This window comes from Musca autumnalis, unplaced genomic scaffold, assembly GCF_047663935.1.
Source record: "Musca autumnalis isolate F117 unplaced genomic scaffold, ASM4766393v1 scaffold_2, whole genome shotgun sequence".
Classification (NCBI taxonomy): domain Eukaryota; kingdom Metazoa; phylum Arthropoda; class Insecta; order Diptera; family Muscidae; genus Musca; species Musca autumnalis.
The window spans coordinates 137,899,437-137,924,228 of NW_027411755.1; the positions used below are offsets into that span (position 1 = coordinate 137,899,437).

The 24,792-nt window shown below is 39.5% G+C and overlaps 1 protein-coding gene across 1 annotated transcript in view; it reads right to left on the reverse strand.

Annotated features, from left to right (window-relative positions):
• The window catches only part of dpy (fibrillin-like protein dumpy), a 310,858-nt gene that overhangs the window by 48,009 nt on the left and 238,057 nt on the right, over positions 1-24,792 (reverse strand). Inside the window, exons 16-36 of the mRNA XM_073969448.1 lie at positions 22,059-22,271; positions 21,822-21,896; positions 20,241-21,503; positions 15,422-15,643; positions 15,062-15,244; positions 14,223-14,714; positions 11,382-14,159; positions 11,003-11,308; positions 10,615-10,932; positions 9,938-10,261; positions 9,550-9,867; positions 6,197-6,529; positions 5,782-6,108; positions 5,121-5,435; positions 4,565-4,888; positions 4,128-4,451; positions 3,425-4,054; positions 3,022-3,357; positions 2,642-2,950; positions 1,823-2,152; positions 41-1,636 (exon numbers count right to left, since the gene is read on the reverse strand). Of these exons, the coding sequence (XP_073825549.1) occupies positions 41-1,636; positions 1,823-2,152; positions 2,642-2,950; positions 3,022-3,357; positions 3,425-4,054; positions 4,128-4,451; positions 4,565-4,888; positions 5,121-5,435; positions 5,782-6,108; positions 6,197-6,529; positions 9,550-9,867; positions 9,938-10,261; positions 10,615-10,932; positions 11,003-11,308; positions 11,382-14,159; positions 14,223-14,714; positions 15,062-15,244; positions 15,422-15,643; positions 20,241-21,503; positions 21,822-21,896; positions 22,059-22,271 (11,316 nt within the window). The remainder of the gene's footprint in view (positions 1-40; positions 1,637-1,822; positions 2,153-2,641; positions 2,951-3,021; positions 3,358-3,424; positions 4,055-4,127; positions 4,452-4,564; positions 4,889-5,120; positions 5,436-5,781; positions 6,109-6,196; positions 6,530-9,549; positions 9,868-9,937; positions 10,262-10,614; positions 10,933-11,002; positions 11,309-11,381; positions 14,160-14,222; positions 14,715-15,061; positions 15,245-15,421; positions 15,644-20,240; positions 21,504-21,821; positions 21,897-22,058; positions 22,272-24,792) is intronic.

Here is a 24,792-nt window from a genome sequence, read left to right on the forward strand (position 1 = left end):
ATTTGGGGTTTGTGGAAGAAAATTTTATCCCTATACTTACGTATTTTGGAACATTTAACAAATGGATCTCCGGTCATGCCTCTGGGACAGGTGCAAATAGGACTGTGATTCTTGACTTGACAAATTGCCATGTGACCACAGGTATGTTGACATGGATCGACACACTTGTTGTTGACACAAGCCCTATCGGCCGAACACTCAGAGCTTACCACACATTCTGGGCGACAGTTGGGTGGTTGATTGACAAATCCAGATTGGCAAGAGCATACAGCCTGGTCATTGATATTGCGGCAAATACTGTTAGGGCCACATGGTGAGGGTACACAAGGATTGACAATGGGTCTGGGTGTAACTGGCACCGGCTTGCATTGGAAGAATGGATCTCCCGAATAGCCTTGGGGACAGGTACAGGTTGGTACATGATTGTCCACGGTGCAGATGGCATATTCTCCGCAAATATTTATGCATGGATCTACACACTTGAAGCGCACACAAGCCTGGGCCGGAGAGCACTCATCATTGGATTCACATTCACGGCGACAACCCGCCTGAGCATCATAAGGATTACCTTCATAACCTTCGTGGCAGTAGCAGGCACCGGCTCCATTACGTTCACGACATTCAGCATGAGGTCCACATGGTGAGGGTTCACATGGCGAGGTAGGTGGTTGTTTGGGCAACACTGGTGGTATAAGTTGGCAACCCGTTATGGGATCGCCTTCATAGCCATCGGCGCAAGAGCACACGGCATTGTGTTGCACGACCTTACAGAGGGCATTGGAGCCACAAGAACCAGGGCAAGGATCAATGCAACGTTCGTTTTGGCATGCCAAATTGCTTTGACACTCATCGTGGTTGGTACACTCGGGACGGCAGTTGGGTGGTCGGCCAATGTAGTTGGTTTGGCAGGAACATGCTGCCTGGCCACCGATTTCACGGCACAATGAGTTGGGACCACATGGTGAGGGTACACAAGGATTGTCTGGATCACGGGCAATTGGTGTCTCCACAATACACTCCACAAATGGATCTCCGGTCATGCCGGCTGGGCAGGTACAGATTGGATTGTGGTTAACCACTTGACATCTAGCCTGGGAACCACAAGCTCCAGCACATGGATCACCACATTTCTGTTGGATACAAGCTCTGTTCTGAGGACATTCGGAGCTGACAACACACTCGGGACGACATGATGGTGGGGCACCAATATAATTATCCAAGCAAGAGCATACAGCATGGCCATTCGATTCACGACATTCACTGTAGGGTCCACAAGGTGAGGGATAACAAGGATTCAAGGGAGCCATGGTGGTAACTTCAATGATAGAGCAGGCACGATGGGCATCACCGGTATAACCTTCAAAGCATTGACAGTTGGGTGCATGATTGAGGACTCGGCATTCTGCATTGATGCCACATACACCGGGGCATGGATCCTGGCATTTGTTGTTGAAGCAAGCCTTGGAGCGATCGCAATCGGAGTTTTGTACACATTCAGGTCTACAGCCACTGTAAGGATCACCAAAGTACTCGGGCAAACAGGCACATGAGCCTACACCATTACGTTCACGGCAAACGGCATTAGCACCACATGGTGAGGGATTGCAAGGATCGCGAGGACGTTCAGTGGTAACGGCTGTAAATGCAATCGGGTAAGAGTAAATTAATAAAGAGGAGAGGTATGGCTAAACAAGGGCTAAAGGGAAAGAAAGTTGGGTTTGGAAAGTAAGGTAGGTTTGAAATTGGAACTCCTTTCTTTCCCCTTCAACCCCCGATTTTTCCTTTTTAGAAGTTGTATAGGAAAGGAACAGAAGATATATACTTATTTGTACAGCACTACAACCAGAGAACGGATCTCCAGTGTAGCCAGGTTCACATTGACATGCAGGACTGTGTTTTATAACTGTACACTGTGTATGTATGCCACAAGCACCCGCACACGGATTCGAACATTTCTGATTCATGCAGGCCATATTGGCTGGACAGTCTGAACTACTCATGCATTCGGGACGACAATTAGGTGGCCGTCCCAGATAGTCAGGCAAACAGGAGCATGCAGGCGAACCACCACCAACATCGATACATTTCGAGTTGGGTCCACATGGTGAGGGTACACATGGATTGCCCGTCTTTTCAACTGGACGAACATCCACTGTGGGTGTTGAGGTTGGTAGATTGGTTGGTGTACAGGTGGGTGGTTGTTGGTTGGTAGGTAGTTAGGTGTAGTAGATATTTTTTACAGATTTTGTTTGCAGATTATAGTGTTGTAGTAGTAGTGTAGAGTAGAGTCGGATAGAGTTGAATAGGAACCCCAAATAGGATATAACATTCACAACACGACATACAGAACATTCAGAAGTATTACAAATAACATAACAAAAAAGAAGAAGATGGAAAATAAAAACAAACATTAATATATACATCATGCATAGATAGATAGGGAGAGAGAAAAAAGAGGTAAAGAGAAGGGTAAAAAAATCCCAAGGGGAATCATAAGGAAGCATAGCTATTGAGGTCCAGCTAGGGTCTTCGAGAAGTATGCTTCCTTGTAAAGGCAAGACAAATGCCTTCTTTTTTGTTCCCAGAGAGTTTCTTGCCCTCTCCCCACCTCCCGAGTGAGAGTTGGAAATAACATGCTTACATTTAATTCTAGTACATCTATTGAAAGGATCTCCTGTATAACCAGGAGGACAGGAACATGTTGGATAGTGATTAACAACTTGGCAACGTGCTTCGGCTCCACAGGTGCCAGGACAAGGATCTATACATTTTTGATTTTGGCAAGCCATGTTTTGGGCACAATCCGAGCTAACAATACATTCGGGACGACAATTGGGTGGTGAGCCGATATAACTGGTTTGGCATGAGCAAACAGCATGGCCATTTACTTCACGACACTGGCTATAGGGGCCACAGGGTGAGGGTTGACAAGGATTTTCATCGCGGGCAACTAAGGCGAAAAATGACAGTGAAAGCAATTAGAAGAATGACCTCCAACAACAACAACGTTGTGAAACCTACTTGGTGTTGGTTCAGGTTCTGGTATTAGGCGACATGAACTCAAAGGATTTCCAGTGAAACCTGCTAAGCAGTGGCATGTTGGTACATGATTGCCTACCCGGCATTCGGCATTAATGCCACAAACACCCGGACAGGGATCGGTACATTTTTGATTGACACAAGACTTGTCACGGGGACAATCGGAGTTGACCACACACTCTGGTCTACAACCGCTGTAAGGATCACCAAAGTAACCCTCAACACAGGTACAAGAACCGGCACCATTGCGTTCCTTGCACTCGGCATTGGGGCCACAAGGTGAGGGGTTACAGGGTGTTAAACGTTCTTCGGGTATCGCTACAATGCGGAAAAAGAAACCTATTTAGTATTTTTCCCTAGAGGGAGAGACTACATTAACCCTTACGTGTGGGATTGCAGCCGGCAAATGGATCTCCTGAATAGCCCTGCTCACAGCTACAAACGGGCGAATGATTGACAACATTACAGAAGGCATTGAAACCACATGATCCGGGACAAGGATCTTTACATTTCTCATTGATACACGCCAAATTGGCAGGACATTCAGAATTAATGCTACACTCCGGACGACAGTTGGGTGCACGACCCACAAAATCGGGCAGGCAAGAGCACACAGGTGTCTCACCAACCACACGACACTGAGAATTGGGTCCACATGGACTTGGTATACATGGATTCGAGGGTCTATCTTCCTCCACCCGACGTTCTTCAATCTTAATGCAACGAATAAATGGATCACCGGTATAACCGGCTGGGCAAGAACAAATCGGATTGTGATTTGTGACCTTACATATGGCTTCATTGCCGCAAGTACCTGGACATGGATCTACGCAACGCAAATTCAAACAAGCCCTGTCTTGAGCACATTCGGAGCTAACCGAACACTCAGGACGACAGCCTGGTGGAGTACCCATATAATTGGTTAAGCATGAGCAGACCGCATGACCATTAACTTCTCGACACTGGCTGTAAGGGCCACATGGTGAAGGACGGCATGGTTTGACGGTGTCTAATTCTGTGAGAGTAAAAATAAAGGGAATTTAATTTTCCTAGACCTTAAAAAAACGTCTTCTACACTGAGGTATTACGTTTAATTTCTTTGCGACAATATTCCGAGGGATTGCCAGTATAACCGGAAGGACAGCTGCAGCTGGGGGCATGATTAATGACATGGCACTGGGCATCAACACCACATACTCCAGGGCAAGGATCGCGACATTTGTTGTTGATACAGGCCCGATTCTTGGCGCAATCTGTGTTGAGTACACATTCGGGACGGCATTCGGTATAGGGATCTCCATGATATTCTGGCAAACAGGTACAGGAGCCGACACCATTACGTTCCTTGCAAACGGCATTGGCACCACAGGGACTGGGGTTGCATGGTTCCGCCTTCTCCGGTGGCACAATAACTAGACGCAGAAAATTTTTTGTTATACATTTTTGTGGTTTGCAAAAAAACTCAAAGCGAAGCATTGTTGAATACTAAAGCTAAAACTTCTTATAAACTATGACTAGATCTTACTTTGCGGACTACATTCTGAAAATGGATCACCCGTATAACCTGGTAAGCAACGACATATTGGCCTATGATTATTTACAGTACAAGTGGTAAATGAACCGCATGAACCCTGGCATGGATCCTGACAACGTTGATTTATGCAAGCCATATTGCCACGGCACTCGGAGTTCGAGGTACATTCGGGCCGGCAATTTGGCGCCCGACCAATGTAATTTGGTAGGCATGAGCATACGGCTTGGTCATTGGTTTGTGAGACGCGACACTGTGAATTCGGACCACAGGGTGAGGGTACACAGGGATTCACAGGATCTTTGGCAATTGGACGTTCTATAGGCGAGGCGCATTTTTTTATCGCGTTTTTTGTTTTTACACATATATTGACAATAAATGAGAGCAAAAGCATGCAGTAGGAAGAGAGAGCGTATAAAATTTACATAGAAAAAAAGAGAAAGAGAAAAATATTGTATATTTGTATTATGGATGAAAGAGAATACAAAATTGATGAGATGGATGGATGAATGTGATGAGATCATGAGAACATTTTGCAATCCGTTCTTACTTTCTTCGTATATACAGCGTATGAATGGATCTCCCGTAAAGCCAGACATGCATGAACATATGGGATTATGATTGACCACACGACACTGGGCATTAATGCCACACGTTCCCGGACAGGGATCTTTGCATTTCTCATTGATACAGGATTTATCTTGGGCACAATCGGAGCTGGTCATACATTCCGGACGACAATTCGGTGGGGCACCAATATAATTGGCCACACACGAGCAAACGGCATGACCATTTTGTACACGACAATTGCTATAGGGACCACATGGTGAGGGTACACAGGGATTGCTGGGTACGGTAATGTCATCTGGTGAAAAAGTTAAAAATTGGTAGAGTGGACGGGGAACAAAACTCAAGAAATGGTGGGTTATTTCTTTATTTGTTAAGAAGGTTAGGGATATTAAATCCAAAATACTATGGGTGGGTGAGGCACCCAAGCGAAGGAGTTCAGTCTGTTAGGGGGAAGTTAATAACCAATTTTTTTGGAGGAATGGAGGGAGGTAAATATTAATTTGTTGGTTTTATTTGGTTAGACGATTAGAATTTTATTTCGTTTTTTTTATTATTGAGAGTGCTGCCTGAAACTCCTTCTGTGTCAGTTTTGTTTAGTGGTTTTGTGTGAGTGGTGTGAGTTTTGTCTTTGTTTTGCTTACATTTAGGTGTATCTGGTATGGGATGGCAACCCACATTGGGATTTCCCGTAAAGCCCAATAAACATTCACAATTTGCCTGATGATTCAAAGCATAACATTCGGCATTATGACCACACACACCCGGACAGGGATCCACACATTTGTTGTTGACACAGGCCTGTGATTTTGAACAATCCGAATTCAAAACACATTCCGGTCGACACTCAACATATGGATCACCAAAGTACTCGGGTATGCATTTACATGCTGCCGCACGTTGGCGTTCTTCGCATAAAGCATTCAAACCGCAGGGGCTAGGGTTACAGGGTTGTATGGGTTCATCGGGAACTGGGGGAGGTAATAATAATAACAACAACATTATTTCGGCTGTCTCTTAAATCTTCCGCACATCAAGAATAAGAAGAATTTCACCTACTTTGTATTAAAAGATAACATCCCGAAAATGGATCTCCGGTAAAGCCTTCTTGACACATACACACCGGTACATGATTGCTAACATGACACAAGGCATTATTGCCGCATGAACCAATGCACGGATCAACACAACGTTGATTGAGGCACGTTTTTTGTGATGGACATTCCGAATTAATTGAACATTCTGGACGGCAATTTGGTGGTCGTCCAATATAGTCGCGTAGACAAGAACAAACGGCACCACGACTAGAGACGCGACACTGTGAGTTGGGACCACAGGGGGAGGGAACACAAGGATTTTCCGGTACAATTGGATCTCTTGGTGTTTCGGGTTCTTTTTGGTGTTGTAAAAACGAAGAAGATTTTAATTAATATCTGTTGAAAATTTTGAAAACCTAAATCCCCGATTTTGTAAAAAATGTTCTTTGTTTTTTTTCTGGCGAATCGATGTTTAGAGAGATTGGAACCGTAGAAATATAAAACTTTTTCCAATAAAAAGGCTTTATTTCAGAAAGATAAACAAGATTTATTAATTTCGTTACATTAGTGCAACGAAAAGTTTCATCATTAAAATGAAATGTTGCATTCATGCCAAAAAAGCCTACGTTCAATATTTGAACAAAAAAATACAATGTAATGTATTCACACGACAAATAAAAAAATCCGTTGCTTTGATCACAATTTACATTAACTCAATAAAACATTTCGTTTCTATGTATCTACAAATTGGCTAGGATAAAAAACTCACACTATGGGCCATTATTATATGTCTTCTTTTACTATTGGATGGATTTTAAGACGCAAAATAAACTAATTTGCAGTCATCAAAAATATAATTTACACATCAAAAGTTTATGCCTAGAATATCCTCCATGAAATTTAATGAACACATTTATCTTTAAGTTAACCGGAACGCTATAAATCTGTTCGGGAAATCCAAACTTTAACAAAAGAAGACTTATAATAATGGGGGTATGCAATGAATTGATAAATTTTTCTTCAATAGAGAATTTGGTCAGTGCGTTTTAGCTCTGCGTTTATTCAAAATTGACGAAAAATTTCATTGATACAATGCATTTTATACCTGATATGATGCTTCGTTTACGCAAAGAATGCCTACGTCAAGAATTTTCATAAAAGTCAATTGTAATTTTTCTTTGCTTAACGAGTTTATCAATTTTTTTTTATTTCCTTGATTAAACTTTTCATTGACTCAATAAAACAATTCTTTGCTATGTATCCAAGCATCGGAAATAAAGCAATTGATTTATTTGTCTTTTATAAACACTTTTTGTTTAAATTCAGTGAAAAATTCTATTGATAAAATGTAAGAATTTAATTTCCGATATGAAGAATTTTCTTTCCGTGAGGTACACTGAAATCAATAGAAAATAGTTACGACTCCGTAATCATGTTTTTTTATGGATGATTATTAATCCATATATTTGGTGTCCTAATCTAAAGACTTCAGATAGACATATCAACAATTAAGCCCAAAAAATATTCATCTATAAAAGAGAAATGTTCGAGGCATTAAAAAATGTGTTCATTATATTTGTTAACGTGGAGGTTACAAAAAATTTACGTCTAATCGATTTCAGACTGAAATATTCAAAACAGAGAAGTGCTGTATTCATTTTACAAAAAGTTTCATCAATACAATGAAATCGTTCATTCATGAAACGAAAGTTACGTTAAATATTAGGTTTCCATGGTTTTATTGCACTAATAAAATGGATTAAAGATGATAAAATAAAAAACGTTTTCAAAATGTCATTAATACGACGTAGGTTTCCATTGAGGTTATGATGTCTTTCTTCCAATAACCTTTAACAATGTATCTCCTGAAAAGAAATCTTGTCCAATCGTAGTTACACATAAATATTTATACATGAGAAGTGATTTTTGGATCAATGAGAGGGATAGAGTGAAAAAATTAATAAAATTTCATTTAAACAACGTAAGATTTCACTGAGGTTATGAATATCTACCATTAGACTTCAAAATCTTTTTAAATTTTTCAGAAAAAAGGCAGTCCTACTTAATCGGAGTCAGGAAGAAATATTCAAAGCAGAGAAGTGCTATATTGATTTTACGAAAAAGTTTCATCAATACAATAATATCGTTATATGGCATATTGGGTTCCCATAGTTTCATTCCATGAATAAAATTGATTGAAGTTGATGAAAAAGAAGAAAAATATTTTTTACAGACTTTCATGAATACAATATAGGATTTCATAGAGGATATGAAACTTTTCCTGTCAGAATAAGGCTCAAAAATCCTTCAAAAACGTTTGAAATTATAAGAAGTCCTGCCTTATCAATCGAATATTTATTCGAAACAGAGAAGTGCTACATGGTCTTTGATTGTTCATTGATGAAAAGAAAATTGCATTACTTCACATATTGTGTTTTCTTTTAAAACATGGATTGGCGTTAATAAAAAATTATTTTTAACAAAATTTCATTGAGGTTATGAAACTTTTTCTTTCAGTATAAGGCTCAGAAATCTTTTAAAAATTGTCTGATTGAATGAAGACCTGATTAAACGGAGTCAAACTGAAATATTCCAAAGAAAGAAGTGCTTTATTTCATCAATATACGGATTATTTGATTTTTGTTTGTTAATGTAATGAAAATGTACATCAAAATTACGTAGTGTCGCATTCTTTTAATTTTTTTCTGGATTAAAAGCGGGACCTAGTTGGAGTCAAAAGTGCTGTATTACACCGATGAACGTTGTTCACTGATTTGTTTGTTACTGTAACGAAAACCTACATCGAAATTACAAAATGTTGCATTCTTTTAAATTGTTTTCCGGTTTAAAAGCTGTCAGATAATAATATTCAAAAAAGTGCTTTATTGCATCAATGAACGGTATTTATCGATTTATATATGTTAATGTAACGAAAAGCTACAACAAATTTACGAACGAATTGCAGTCACGACTCAGATAGTCGGAATCAAATAGAAATATTAAAAAAGAGAAGTGCTTTATTGCATCAATGAGTGGTATTCGTTGATTTGTTTTTGTTAATGTGACGTAAAGCTACATCAAAATTACGTAAGGTTGTATGATTAAAATATTTCCTGATTAAAAGCAGTCGCGCATAATCTGAGTCAAATAGAAATATTAAATAAAGAGAAGCAATTTATTGCCTCATTCTTTTGTTAATGTAACAAAAAGCTTCATCAAAATTACGAATTGTTGTATTGTTTTAATTTTTGTGCGCATTAAAAGCAGTTCTGCCTAATCGGAGTCAAAAAAACCAAAAAGAATAAAATATCCTAAACAAATTCGCCGAACACTTTTTACAAAATCTGAGAGACGCTTTTCAGTATGAAAACCTACTTCTTTCAGGTTGACATTGGTGGAATGGATCACCGGTATAACCCTGCACGCATGTGCATATGGGCGAGTGATTGGTAACACGACATTTGGCATTGTGGCCACAAGTTCCAGGGCATGGATCAACACAACGTTGATTCATGCATGCCTTGTCCGAAGGACATTCGGCACTAATGACACATTCCGGTTTACAATTCGGCGATTGACCCATATAATTGGGTAAACACGAACATATGGGACGATCACCACGTACACGACAGGTACTAAATTGGCCACATGGTGAAGGTCTGCATGGATCGCGAGGAATGGGTAAGTATTCATCTAATGTGAAAATGTTAAATTTACATAAATATCGAAACAAATTTAGAGATTTTTTAGTAAGGAAACCTACTTGATGGCCTTTCAACACATATTCTCATGGGATTGCCGGTAAAACCGGGTTCACATGAGCACATGGGTTGATGATTTGCCACACGACACACAGCCCGATAGCCACACAAATTTTCACACGGATCTACGCATTTCATGTTGAGACAAGTTTTGGTGCGTGGACAATCGGAATTTTGTACACATTCTGGACGACAATTAACATATGGATCACCGAAATAATTTGGCAAGCAGCTACAAGCTCCTGCACCATTACGTTCACGGCATATGGCATTGCTACCACAGGGTGAGGGATTGCAAGGATCACTTGGTGTTTCGGGGACCACAACTATGGAGGTGGTTTAAATAAATTTTTTGGATATAAATAAAATATGAATATTTTGTTGAGATAAGAAGTGATAGAAGAGAAAACATAGAAAAGAGAAAATTTACCATAAAAGCTAATAATATCAAGTATGTATGGATAAAAAAAAAGCTTATATAAATTTAGAAATAGAATATAAAACAACATGCTTAAAAAATAAATGTTTTCATAAAATCCCACCACCTTTTTTGGAAACTGGAAAAAAGTGTACAATATAAAGATAACATTTAAATATTGAAAGTAACATTCCATTTTTTGGAAATGTTGGGAAAATTCTTTGCGAAAATTGCTAGGAAAATTGTTGAAATTGTACTTACTTGCACGCATACTACAGCCGGCATACGGATCACCTTCATGACCCTCAAGGCAAGAGCAAACGGGTTTGTGATTCAATGCTGTGCACACAGCATTGAAACCGCATGCTCCGGCACAAGGATCTTCGCAACGTTGAGCAATACAGGCACGATTTGAAGGACAATCCTGATGGATAACACATTCAGGTCTGCAGTTTGGTGGTGCACCAAACATGCCGGGTAGACAAGAGCATACGGCCCGATTGTCCATGTCACGGCATTCGGCATTTGGACCACATGGACTGGGCAAACAGGCATTGACTTCGGGAGTTGGTTGTTTGGCTGTTGGCAAAAGAATCACGGAAATTAATGGGATTCCCCTTTATCTTAATTTATAAAAGCTCTAACTTACGTTTTGGTACGCATTGTTCAAATGGATCACCAGTCATATCCGAGGGACAAGAGCAGATGGGATTGTGGTTGACCACCTGGCACTTGGCATTGAAACCGCAGGTTCCCACACATGGATCAACACATTTCTGATTGATACAGGCCAGATTTTGGCTACACTCAGAGCTGACCACACACTCGGGACGGCAGTTGGGTGGTGAGCCAAAGTAACCCACCTGGCAAGAGCAAGTGGGACGGCCATCCACAGCCCTACAAATGCTATAGGGTCCACAGACATTTGGTTCACAGGGGCTAATGGGTTTGATTTCTAGAAAAACAAAAAAAGACGATATATTTTAACATCCTCTCCATTTATGCAATTGTCTTTCTCTTCTACTTACGTGTATCCTTTTTGCATCCTGTAAACGGATCACCAATATAACCACGGGCACAACTGCACACAGGCACATGATTAACCACCGAACATTCAGCATTTGAACCACAAGTACCAACACAAGGATCGCGACAATGTTGCTTGATGCAAGCCTGTTGGGCAGGACATTCAGCATTGTATACACACTCAGGTCTACAACCGGTGCTGTAAGGATCTCCAATGTAAGGTTCAATACATGAACAACGGGCAATACCATTACGTTCGGTGCAAACAGCATTTTCAGCACAAGGATTGGCATAGCAAGGATCAACATGATCTTGTGGCTTAATGACCTTGGAACAACCAACAAAGGCATCACCTTCATAGCCCTCCTCACAGCTACAGTAGGCAGAATGGGCAATAACAGTACACTTGGCATTATGGCCACACGAGTTGGCACAAGGATTTTCACATTTCTCTTGGATACAAGCCTTATCCGCCGGACATTCACTATTTAGGGTACATTCAGGGCGGCAATATGGTGGACTGCCAATATAGTTGGCAACGCAAGAGCACACTGGACGCCCCTGCTTAACTTGACATATCGAATTGGGTCCACATGGTGAGGGTAGACAAGGGTTCTGAGGCTTAGGATGGTCAACCTCTTTAGGTTGTTCCTGAACTGGTACACATGAGACGAATGGATCTCCTTCATAGCCCGCATCACACGAACAAATTGGATTATGATTGAGGACTTTACATTTGGCCGATACGCCACAGGTGCCGGGACAAGGATCTGCACAACGTTGATTTATGCAAGCCTGTTGCAAGGGACATTCAGAGCTGACAATACATTCCGGTTGGCACACAGGTGGTGAGCCCTTGAAGTCTGGTAAGCACGAACAAGCAGCATAACCTTCAGGAGATATTAAACATCGAGCGTTGGGACCACAAGGTGAGGGTTCGCAAGGATTTCTGGGTCTATCTACAGGCAAGTAGCCGAGAGGTGGTACTTGAGGTGTTCTTGAACATTGTTTAAAGGCATCTCCGGTATAACCCTCGGGGCAAATACATACTGGGCCATGATTAACCACTTGACACACCGCATTAATGCCACAAACTCCTGAACAAACATCCACACATTTCGAGTTGACACATGCCCTATCCACGGGACAATCGGAGTTAAGCACACATTCGGGTCTACAGCCCACAAATGGATTACCAAAGTAACCCTTGCGGCATACACAGGTAAGGACACCACTTTGTTTCTTACAATCGGCATTCGAACCACACTGCAACTTGGCACAGCTTGGCGAGGGTGTGGGTTTATCACGTATCGGCACATCACAGTGGTCATAGGGGTTGCCATACAATCCAGGAGGACATGCACAAATTGGATTATGTTCATAGACATGACAGACAGCCTTGTGGCCACATGAGCCGGGGCAAGGGTCTAAACATCTCGAGCCCAAACATGCCTTATCGAAGGGACAATCAGAATTGGAAATACATTCGGGGCGGCAACGTGGATTATATTGGGCATCAGGTCCAAAGCAGGGATCACAAAGAGCCACACCATCGGTGTACACGGAGCACACATCTGAGGGTCCACAGGGTGAGGGTACACAAGGATCGCGAGAAACATTGTGCAACACACCAATTGCAATACACTGGCGGAAGGCATCTCCAGTAAATCCGTCGAGACAGCGACACACCGGTGTATGTTGTTGTACCGAACACAAGGCGTTGATACCGCAAATAGTGCCAGCACAAGGATCAATACATTTGTGGTTAATACAGGCCTGATTGGAGCCGCAGTCAGAGTTGATGTCACACTCGGGACGGCAGCCAGTCTTGGGATCACCCAAATAGCTGGGGAGGCATGAGCAAACGGCGCGATTATTCATGACCTTACATTCACTGTTCAAACCACATGGACTGGGTACGCAGGGGTTCTTGTGTTTCTTGGGTACATCTAAGGCATAGCAGAATACACCTGGGTTGCCGGTCAGTCCTGGATTACATGAGCACACAGGATGGTGTTGTTCCACACGGCAATTGGCGCCATGACCACAGGCTCCGGGGCATGGATCGTGACACTTGAAGCCCATACAAGCCTTGTCGAAGGGACAATCATCATCCACTTGACACTCATAACCATGACAACCTAAAGCGGAATTGGGATCGCCAGCCAAACCATCAGGACACACACAGGCACTTTGGCCATTTGGTGAGATAACACATTCGGCATTGGGTCCACAAGGATTTGGTTCACATACCGAGCGTGGTGGTTCACGGCAGCTTTGATAGGGATCCCCAATATAGCCAGGACGGCAATAGCATTCCTCACGATTATCGGTAACATAACAATCGGCATTTTGTCCACATGGGCCGGGTTTGCATAGCTCAATCGAGACCGATGGTTTCTCACACAAACGGAATGGATTACCAATCTTATTGTCGGGACAGAAGCAGACGGGATTGCGTGTGGAATCGCAAATGGCACCCACACCACAAGGATTAGGATCGCAGGGATTAATGGGTTCAATGCAACCACGTATGGTATTGGGACTTTCCACATAGCCCGGCAAGCAGGTACATTTCGAGAAACCATTTGACAAGGTGGTGCACTGGGTATTGGGTCCGCAGGGTGATGGATCGCAGGGATTTGAAGGCAACTGGCAGGGTACATGAGGCGGTTGTCCCTCATATTCGGGCAGGCAGAAGCAGACGGGCGAGTTGGAGACCATGCGGCAGCCGGAGTTGGGTCCACAGGGGTTTGGTGTACATTCATCGCCTTCAGGAACTAGAAATTAAAAATTTAAATAATGAATTTCAGAGTATTAGAAGAGAGATTCCCAATACTTACTGCAATTCTTGAAGGGATTTCCGGTAAGACCCTTAGGACAATAGCAAATCGGATTACCATTATCCAATTCACACAATGCATTTGTGCCACATGGATTGGGATCACAAGGATTACTGGGTGGACTGCAGGCAATTGCTGGATTTCCAGTATAGCCGGGAGGACATTTACAAATGCCACGATGATTGACAACATCACACAAAGCATAGGCACCACAGCTGCAGGGCGAAGAGCATTTTCCGTTGATACAGGCCTCACTGAAATCGCATTCTCCATCGGAACGGCAACCCTGTGACACTGTACACTCAACATAAGCATTACCAGCATAGCCAGCCAAGCAACGGCATTCAATGCCATGATTGACGGCAAAGCATTCGGCATTTTCACCACACGAATCTTCTTGACAGGGATTAATGCAACGTCTGTTCAAACGATCGCACAACTTGTTCGGAGGACAATCCTCATTGTATTGACAAACCGCTGGGGGTTTGAAAGCTATTTTTGGATGTTTTCAAGAGGAGTTTTTTTGGGGATTGTGTTTGTTTTGAATTTGTGGTTAGGGGTGGTGGTGTTTTAGGTTTGTTCATTGTTTTTTTTTTGATTCCGTGTATTTATACAAGTTTTTGTTGCGCAGTGTAAAATTGTTTGTATTTTGTACACCAGTGCACAGAGTTTGCATGATTGGTTGTATTTTTGTATATTTTACAGTGTCGTTGTTTTTGTTTTTTATTTTGTGAATGATAAGAAAGATCAAAAAAGGTTTTTAATAAGATTAGAAAAAGGTTTTAGGGGTGCAAGACATTTTTCTTTGGTTTGTTTTTATTTGTAGTGGCAAAACTTACCTGGTTGACAGCCAATATAGCCATTACCCTCATAGCCATCGGTACAGCTGCACTCGGTAGCATGATTGGTGTTAACACAAACGGCATTCTGGGCACAAGGATTGTGAGCATCGCAAGGATGCATGCAACGTTGATTGATACAGGCCTCAGTTATGGAACAATCCGAATTACGAGAACATTCCACTAATGGTGAATGAGAAAAAGAAATTTCACCGTTAAGATTTGGAAATATAAGGGAAGTGAGAATTTTTTTCATTATTGCAATTATTTTTGTTGTTCATTAACTTGTTTTTTAATTGGCTTTCGGAATGTGTATATGAAATTGTTGATTAGCTTAGAGGTTAGGTTTTAGTAGCTTACTTGATTTGTCGGTGGTAACACATTTCACCGTTGGATTACCCTCATGTCCGGGTGGACATGAACATATGGGACGATGCATTTTCGCAACACATTTAGCTGTGGCCGCACAAACATTGGCAAACTCACATGGGTCCTGGCACAGACCCATGTAGCATGCCTCACTTTCAATACAATCATTATTCGATTGACAAGGTTCCGGATTCTTGGGTCTACCAGGGGATTCTGTTTGTTATGTTAATTGTGTTGAAGTTGATGATTGGTTGGTTAAGAGAATAAAGTTAAAAAAGTTATTATTGTTATTCGTTATTGGGTTTTGGTATTTTTTTTTTTGTTTAATATTAAGTTTAGGTGAGACTTAAAATCACGTTACAAAATTATATGACATTAGATTTGATGTTCTATTTACACGACACAATGTCTTGGGAATTTGTGTGAATAGGGGAAAATGGAAAATTTGCTGTACAAGAAATATTTACAGTGTCAAAGAACAAAAAATATAAAAATAAGTTTATCAAAAAAAAAAAAAACAAATCTGTACAAACTAGTTCCGGAACTGTGAGAGCTAGTAAATGAAGTAAATTACGGGATAAGCTTTATAAAAATCTGACATAAAACAGGTCTTGTTACAACCCACAGTTAAAAAATCCATAAAAAATTCAGTTGCTTTCGGTAGTTCCCGCACAAACAAGTTCCGAAACTAAGGGAGCAAGGGAAATAACTAAATTACGGCAAAAACGTTACAGAAATGACGATTAGAGGAACTAAAAGACTGAAGTAACAAACTACGTAACTAAAATTAGAAAGAGCTTTACTTTGTGGAGCTTTGCCCTTTAAAAACTACTGAACTAGTTCCTTCAGTTTCAAATGTGGAACTCTTGTCCTAAAAGAGCGGTACAAAGTGGATACATAACTCAGAGATAAAGTAAAAGAGCTAATTTGCCGTATAAATTTTAGTTTATATAGACTAACAATTGAATTAAAAAACGTACTATTAAAATGATATTGTATTAAGAAAGCGATAAAGTTAACTTAATCACTGATTGAGCTTTAAACAAACGATGGAAATAAAAGGCAACAGAACAACGAAGAAGTTACAGACAGACGATCGAACAAGGATCTCCAAGTGGTGACATTGACATGTTAATAATAAGGTCATAATATGCTGTAGCAAGCACGACTTCAAATGCAGTCACGATGAAATCCTAGCTCTCTGACATTTTAAAAATAACTACGGTTTTAAAATTCGACATTAGGAGACAAAATTATATGAATGAAAATGGAAATATGCCTCCTAGAGAAAAGAAGCATTTCGGCACAAAAAGTGGGTTCTTGTCAAAGATATGCAATAGTAAATATTGGACATAACGCAGTTTAGTTTCACTATCAAACCATAGGGGGCGTTTCACAATATTGTAATATTACACGATGATATAATTCAGCGCCATCTGCCCATGTATAATAGCAATGAAAATTTCCCATCTTATTATATGTATGTCTATGTTCTTGTATCTATATTAAATCAGATAGCAACACTAGAACAAAATTTATGTGGATGACCCGAACATAAACGACTTCTAATAAAATCTAGCAAATGTATGACTATCTCCTACGCCAAAAAGGAGTGAAGACTACAGCGCTATGGTAAGCTACTCGTTAAGTGTTTTTATGGCAACCCAAGGGCTCAAGATGAAAATCGATAAAAAAGAGGGATTCGTTTCATCCCTCGATCACTCAGTATCGAACTATCAAGTCACTCTGACATCCTAAACCCAATTCCCGCATAAAATATATGGATCTGCCAAAATCATAGCATCGCTAAAGCAATCGAAACAATTTTAATAAATGGTAGCCGAGGTGAAATTCAAGCTTCCCTAATATGTAAGATTAACTCCAGGAATTAGTTTTGCCACTAGAATTTAAAGAGCGACCAAGAGAAAATGCCACCTAGACAAATTAAGTAACTCTAAGGCAAGAGAAGCATATCTATAGAAATTGCATCTAGCCGAAGATAGGTGGCGGCACCATTTCCTAGTCAAACAATGCCGCCACATTATTCAATCATTAAACAAATTGCATGATCCCAAGAGGAAATGTCAGTGCCGTCTTCCTTGTCAAACAATGGAACTCTGTTTGAAGACTAAGAACAGCTTCGTCGGCAGTTATAAAACCTGCTTAGAAAGATCCTTTGTGAAAGGCTTAGCATATGGAACCTAGAGGTGGTGAGGTAAAAACTCACAGTTTTGTAGCTATTAGGATTGTGGTCCAAGTCTTTTACCGGAGACGGAGAGAGTGGTCTTATGGTATATTTTGAAATTATTGAGAAATATGTCTGCTTTGTTGACCGTAAGAGGGCTGAACATGAAAGCAATTGTGTCGGGAGTGGGGAAAAACTAACAACTTTGGACTGCAAATCTACAATAAAAAAATACTTTCCAGAGGGTTCTAAAACTCCTTTTACAGAGAATGAAAATTTTTTGAAAATTTCAATATTATTGTCTAATCTCTTTCTAAAATTGTAGTAATGATTGAAAGAGTTCTGATCAAAGGCAATGCGAAAAAGTTCTAAGCCACTGGCAATCTATCAAACTTCTGAACTGGAAGGCATTAAAATTCATGAAGAAAAATGTCTTCGATTGTATATGTGTGTGTATTGAAGAATGATACTAGGAAGACCAGAGACACTAGGCTGACATGATAGCAACAAGACTTCAAAAATACTTCACAACTGCAAATTTGCAATAAGTTTAGTATACATATATACAAGTTTTCAAACTCAGCCTTTGTCTAGCACCACATCTATATATGCCTGATGAGCTGGCTTAAACCACCAGCGAAATGATCGTAGCATATTGGTTGGATGTGTGTGGACTTCCCTAGATATCACTTTTACAATACAAAACTCCTTAGGTCATGATAAGCTCAATTAATTCAATTAAATGAAAGAGTTAGAATTTAGGAATTTTCCATGAAAGTAACTATTGCTTCGAAGCTTCAAGATAAAGTAGTGGCGTTTTTGAAAGTCAGCACAAAATCTTGCGAAAGTTAAAAAGTTCTGGAATTTCGTAATCTTCGCCATCTATACTTCAATTCAACATTGGTATGGATGGATTGAAGGGTAGTTGTCTCAGATAGACAAATTCACGTGCATACTTTTAGGATTTTTAAGAGTATGGAATATTCAAGAGTCTGATTAAAGTCTTCCTTGAATCAGATCAATATAAAGATGATAGAAAGTTTTACTCTGGAGATTTTAAAAACTGTTTTTACGATGATTGATGAGAACCGAAAAGGTCTCTTATAAAACAATGTGGTGACGATTTATTGTCTTGATCATCATCGTCAAGTTAGTACCAGCTAAAACTAGTTTAGAAAGTTTTTTCTCTAATGACAGACTTTTCAGAGTTTTCCAGTTAAAGTGAAGTGAGTATTGCATAAGTGATAATTATAAGAAATTAATTTAATTTTCCCGGACAGTCACAATTAATTAATCAACGCCATCTATATTTAAATTCAACATTGACATTGAATGGATGGGTAGTTGTCTAAGATAGATGAATTGATCTGTATACTTTAAGTTCCTTTTAAAACTGTCGGAATAATATATATAAAAGAATGTGGTGTGGTGAATGACTGGTCATCCACGTCCAGTTGAAAACGGCTAAAGCCACAATGGAAATATGTTTCATGGGGGTCTAAAGATGTGAGATAAGGTTGAGTTTTTGGATATTTCACTAAGAATTGTAGGACACGGCCTAAAATATTTGTGCAAATGTGGTAATCAACGGCATCTATCAACGCCATCTATACTATACGGAATTGGTATTGAACGAGTGGGGTAGTCTGGCGAAAAATAAATGAAGGGCATACTTAAAGAAGAAAGTTCGTGTGTGACGGGTACTATACTCTACAGTCTAGTTAATATTGGGCGAAAATTAGATTGAGGTCGGTAAAAATTAGATTTAGGGCTGCAAAATGAAGACGGAAAAACTAAATATTAATAGCTAGTGGTTTACCAGTTTTCAATTAAGGGTTTGAAGTAGAATCTGCTTTTATTACACAAAATAAAATTCAAATGAAAACTTGAGAGATTCGAATTAAGCACAGAATTGATCCACAAAAAAAAGAATTACAAGTTTTGAGAAAATTGTAGCAAGATTGGAGAGAAAATGCTCAAATTTTGAAATTTTGGTTTTCGATTTATTCCATAGCCTTTAATTATACTGACGAAGGTCAATGATATAGGCCTAAAAAGCCACTTGCCTCTTTAACATTCCAGCCGTTATCTACATTCATTAGTGGACCAACAATGCATTGAATTGGTGAACTAAAACTGGAACTAGTTCATTTAACGGAGAGGAGGTCTTTTAAGTGAATACATATCAAAGAGAGGAGCTTTATTTTATTAACAGCTAGGAGAACAATTGGCCCAATTAATATTTCTATTCACTATAGAACTTCCATAAGAAGTTCATTTCATGTAGGAGAACACTTTAATGTAGAAAAAAGTTACTAAACTACAGCAAAAGTTTTAGTGCACCAACAAATAGCAAAGAGCGGAGATTAAAATACAACTTAACGATGTATCCAAAACTAACTCCTTAAAATTCCCTTCCAAACTAAACCATGTTTTGGCATTTTATTCGATCGACAGCTAGATCCACAATTGGTCCAAATAATATTTCTTTTTACTTAAAAAACTTCTTCAGAAAGTTTCATTGAAAAAAAAAGAAAACTACATTTTATATACAGAATAAAAAATATATAGAAAAGAAATATTTATACAGTAAAAACAAAAAATGTGAAGGGAGGGGTTGTATACCTTTTACACAATTCGTATCTGTGATTCCACCATCACCACGACACTTATTACGACACTGACCCATAATACACAATTGATTAGGGGCGCAATTAGTATGAACTGTACAAGTAGTGTTAATAATTGTGATTATGGTGCTGGTAGTGGTAATGCTTGTTACGGTAGTAGTATTTTCTGTTGTTGTTGATATTGTGGGGATTGTAGTTGTGCTAGGTGGGATCATTGTTGCAACTAATTCAGGTTCGAAAGTTTCGTTTGACATTCGTGGCTTTTCTGTTGTAACAACCGCTTCTGGTATTAGCATTGTTGTGGTACCAGGTATTTCGGGTATGGAGGTGGTAACTTTTTCCGTTATAACCGGGAACATGGTTGTGGTCATTTCACCAATTATCTTGGGTTTAAGGGTAGCGGCTGGTGTAGATTCTTCCATTATTTCAGTTGCAATAGTGGGAGTTGTAAGGTCCACCATTGGGGTGGTGGTACCAATCGGTTCCATTATATCTGGTGGACTTTGTAGGGTGGTAGCTGGTACTGTGGGTGGTTCTTGGGTAGGCTGGGTAGATTCTGGTGTTATTACGGGGAACATGGTTGTCTTATCCATTGCCACCAGAGGTTTTTCGGTACTTGGTATATCTTCTGGTATCCTGGGTTTGTCGGTTACCACAATCACCGGGAATGTGGAGCTATCGTATTTAGGTGTCGTAGAGGTACCCGAAGTTGTGGTGGCATTATAAAATTCTTCCTCCAGTGAAGTATCAATGCGTGTTGTTTTCATCTTCGGTGTCGTGGGATAATCAAATGGACCCTTTACATCCTCACCTCTCTGAGGAGTTGAGGTTGTAGTAGTCACCACAGGTCCTGGTGTGGTACCATCGGGGCTTTCTGCCGCCGTGGTATCTGTAATATTATTCTCACCATCCCTATAGGTTTTGGGAGGACCAACAGTCTTCATAACTGTTGTACTTTCTATATCCTTGCTAGAGGATGTTGTACTTGTTGTGGTTGCTTCTGTTGTTGAGGATGTTTTCGATTCCGGTTCTTCAGTGGTTGTGGTCGTCGTCGTTGTGGTAAAATCTTCCATACCTTCATCTTCTTTTTTGGTGGTTTTAGATTTTTGCGTCGTTGACCTGGCAGTAGTGCTTGTCGTAGTTGATTGGGTGCTTGTTTCAATGGCTTGAGTTACGGATGGTGTAGTTGTTGTTGTAGTAGTTGTGGAGGTGGTTGTTGTGGTTAATGAGGCAGTGTTATCAGTTATGATTTTCTTATCTTTAGTGGGTGGTAGTTTTGTTATTTTTTGGTTTGATTTATGTACACAGGGGGGTTTCGTTTGAAGTTTTTCAGGGGTCAGGGTAGGTTTGTGGGAAAAAACATATATACAAAGTTTAATATTATATTAAATAAATATGTACAAAAATTATTATTTTTATGATGCAGTTTTAAGGATGAATTTGTTTTTGTTTTAATTTGTATTTTCTAATTAAATTTTTGTTAGAATTGTTAAAATTTTTGTGTCTAAATTTAAACCAAATATCAGTTTATTTGGATTAGTTGTGGTGTTTGTCAAGAAATGTGGACTAGACTTACCCTTGATGCAGGCTCCAGTGGTAGGATCGCAATGGTAACCAGGAGCACAATGTTCACAGCCAGGTGTACGTTCAACTGAAATAATAAACAAAAAGAGAATGAGTGAGAAAGTTATGGAGGTGAATTGAAGTCGGAAATCTTTAATATAGTTCCATGAGATCATATAAAAAGTTATCAGGGATGATCATCATGCCTTGCAAAGAAGGTTATAATTGCATCTTAAACTCTGCCACTTACCTTGACGACATTGGCAGCCATCACATTCATAATCAGCTGGGCAATCGGATTTGCGTTGACATTCACACAGTCTTGAGCACACGGGTTGATGTTCAATAACCTTACATTCTTGTTGGGGTCCACAGTGATTGGCCAGCGAGCAAGGGTCAACACACACCGAATTAATGCAAGCTTTTTGTGCTGGGCATTGAGAATTCGAAGCACATCCAATTTCTGATTATGACAATAAAACAAAATTTAAGAATTAGCAATGCGTGAAATTTTAAGAGGCATCAAAACAAATATGCTAAAACAACATTCATGGGCATTCTATGAAAAACATGATTTTCAAATTTCAATTTTTTCTAATATTCTTTTTTTTTGGTATGGGTTAAAATTTTCACTATTTTCTTGAATTTTTTTATGGAGTATTTATTTTAAATTTAAGGAGTTAGTCTGTTTTCAATGTTAAAGATTTAGTAGTTTTGTTGATACTATAACATTTTTGAAAGGCATACACAACATATACACATGCTGCTACTTGCTGCTTACATGCTAAGCATAATAAATTTACGGGCTATAACCAAAACCAATATTATTACACATTTACCGAGGTTAGTATCTAAAATCCAAAACCAATTCATTTATTTACATTATTTACAAAAAGTATTTACATTCGATTGAGTTATCTATAAACTACAACAATAATAACATGCCAAAAAAGCTCACTGTTTTTTGAGAGAGATAGAGCTTTTGGTTTCTAAAAGGGCAACTATTTGCAATACTTTTAACAGTCTCTACATTTTTATACATGCTTCTTTCTTACTGTTCTAAATTTTCATACTAAAGTGCTAGAAAGAGATATATTTTATACATACAAGGGAGAGAGAGACAACGTGCGAGAGAGAGAAAAATAATATCATTGATATGGGGCATTGGTGACAAAAACATTCCATAGAGAACATTAAACCATTCATTACAATGACAAATAACACTAGAGAAAGTCGAAGGGGAAATAGAGGGACAAAGAGAGAATAGGGCTTCTTTGCCTAACATGCAATTGTAGAAAATCCAAACTTACACAGTTCGAAAATTTACCTAAATACTTAAAAAACACGAGGATCAAAAGAAAACACCCAAAAGACAGAAAGGGAGATGATTTCCAAAATGATTTTTCGAGATTTTGTGTTGCTGAGAGAAAAGTGTTTCAGGAGTTACAGAGAGGGAGAGAGAGAGAGCGAAAGATATTTCATTCCTTGATTTTGTGACGCTCTACGAATAGTAGTGTTGTAAAAATATTGATTACTTGGTGAGTACTTATTACTTCACTATGAGTACTGATTACTCCTATGAGAAGACCGCATGATTTTCTATGAGAAGAACATCAGATCTTCTATGAGATCATCTGACCTTCTATGAGAAGATCACTTGATCTTTTATGAAAAGATCATCTGATCTTCAATGAGAAAATAAACCCATCTTTTATGAAAATATCACATGATCTTCTATGAAACGATCGTAAGAACGATCGATCACCTGATGTTCTATGAGTTTTTCAATTGATCTTCTAAAGCAGGATCACAAGATTTTTGATGAGAAGATCATCTGATCCTTTATGAGAAGATCTTCCATGAGAAGATCAACTAATATTTTATGAGAATATCACCAATCCTCTATGAGAAGATCACCTGATTTTCCATGAGAAGATCACCTGATCTTCTATGACATAACCTGATCTTCTATGGGGAGATCACCTGACCTTCTATGGGGAGATCACCTGATCTTCTATGGGGAGATCACCTGGCCTTCTATGGGAAGACCACCTGATCTTCTATGAGAAGATCACCTTATCTTCTATGAGAAAATCACCTGATGCTCTAAGAGAAGATCACCCGATCTTCTATGAAAGGATCATTTGTGAGAAGGTCAACTGGTCTCCTATGAGAAGGTCAACTGATCTTCTATGAAAATATCACCTAATCTTCAATGAGAAGATCACCTGATCTTCTATGGGGAGATCACCTGACCTTCTATGGGGAGATCACCTGATCTTCTATGGGGAGATCACCTGGTCTTCTATGGGAAGATCACCTGATCTTCTATGGGGCGATCACTTGGCCTTCTATGGGAAGATCAACTGATCTCATATGAAAAGATCACCTGATTTTCTCTAAGGAAATCACCTGATCTTTCATGAGAAGATCATCTGATCTTCTATGAGAAAAACATCTGAATTTCTATGAGAAAATCACCTGATATTCTATGAGAAGATCGCCCGATCTTCTATGATAAAATCACCAGATCTTCCCAGAATTTCAGTTGGTCTTCTCAGGGAAGATCACCTAATCATTTACGGGAAGAAAAGCTGATATTCCAGCAGAGGATAGGTATCGAGTACTCACTGGAAAATGGTGGCTAGTAACTGGTAGTCACAAGTAACAAAAATTTACAGCACTACAAAAACAGGCAGGAGTTGTGTTGAACATGATGGTTTGGAGAAAAAAATATAAAGAGACAGATCAGGGGAGAGATAGAGAGACATACATATATTTTGGGATGCAGGAAAAGAACAAGACAAGTAGACATCCTTTTTGAGATGCAGTGTTTTTGAGGTGGATAGGTGTGTGTGTTTTGCAAGTATTTTTGTGTGTGGATAGGGTGGTGGTGTGTGTGTATTTCCATATAATGCTGAGAAGACACAACAGATGATGACGACGACGATCTCATTCCACCAAGTCATACGGTGTGTTTGTTC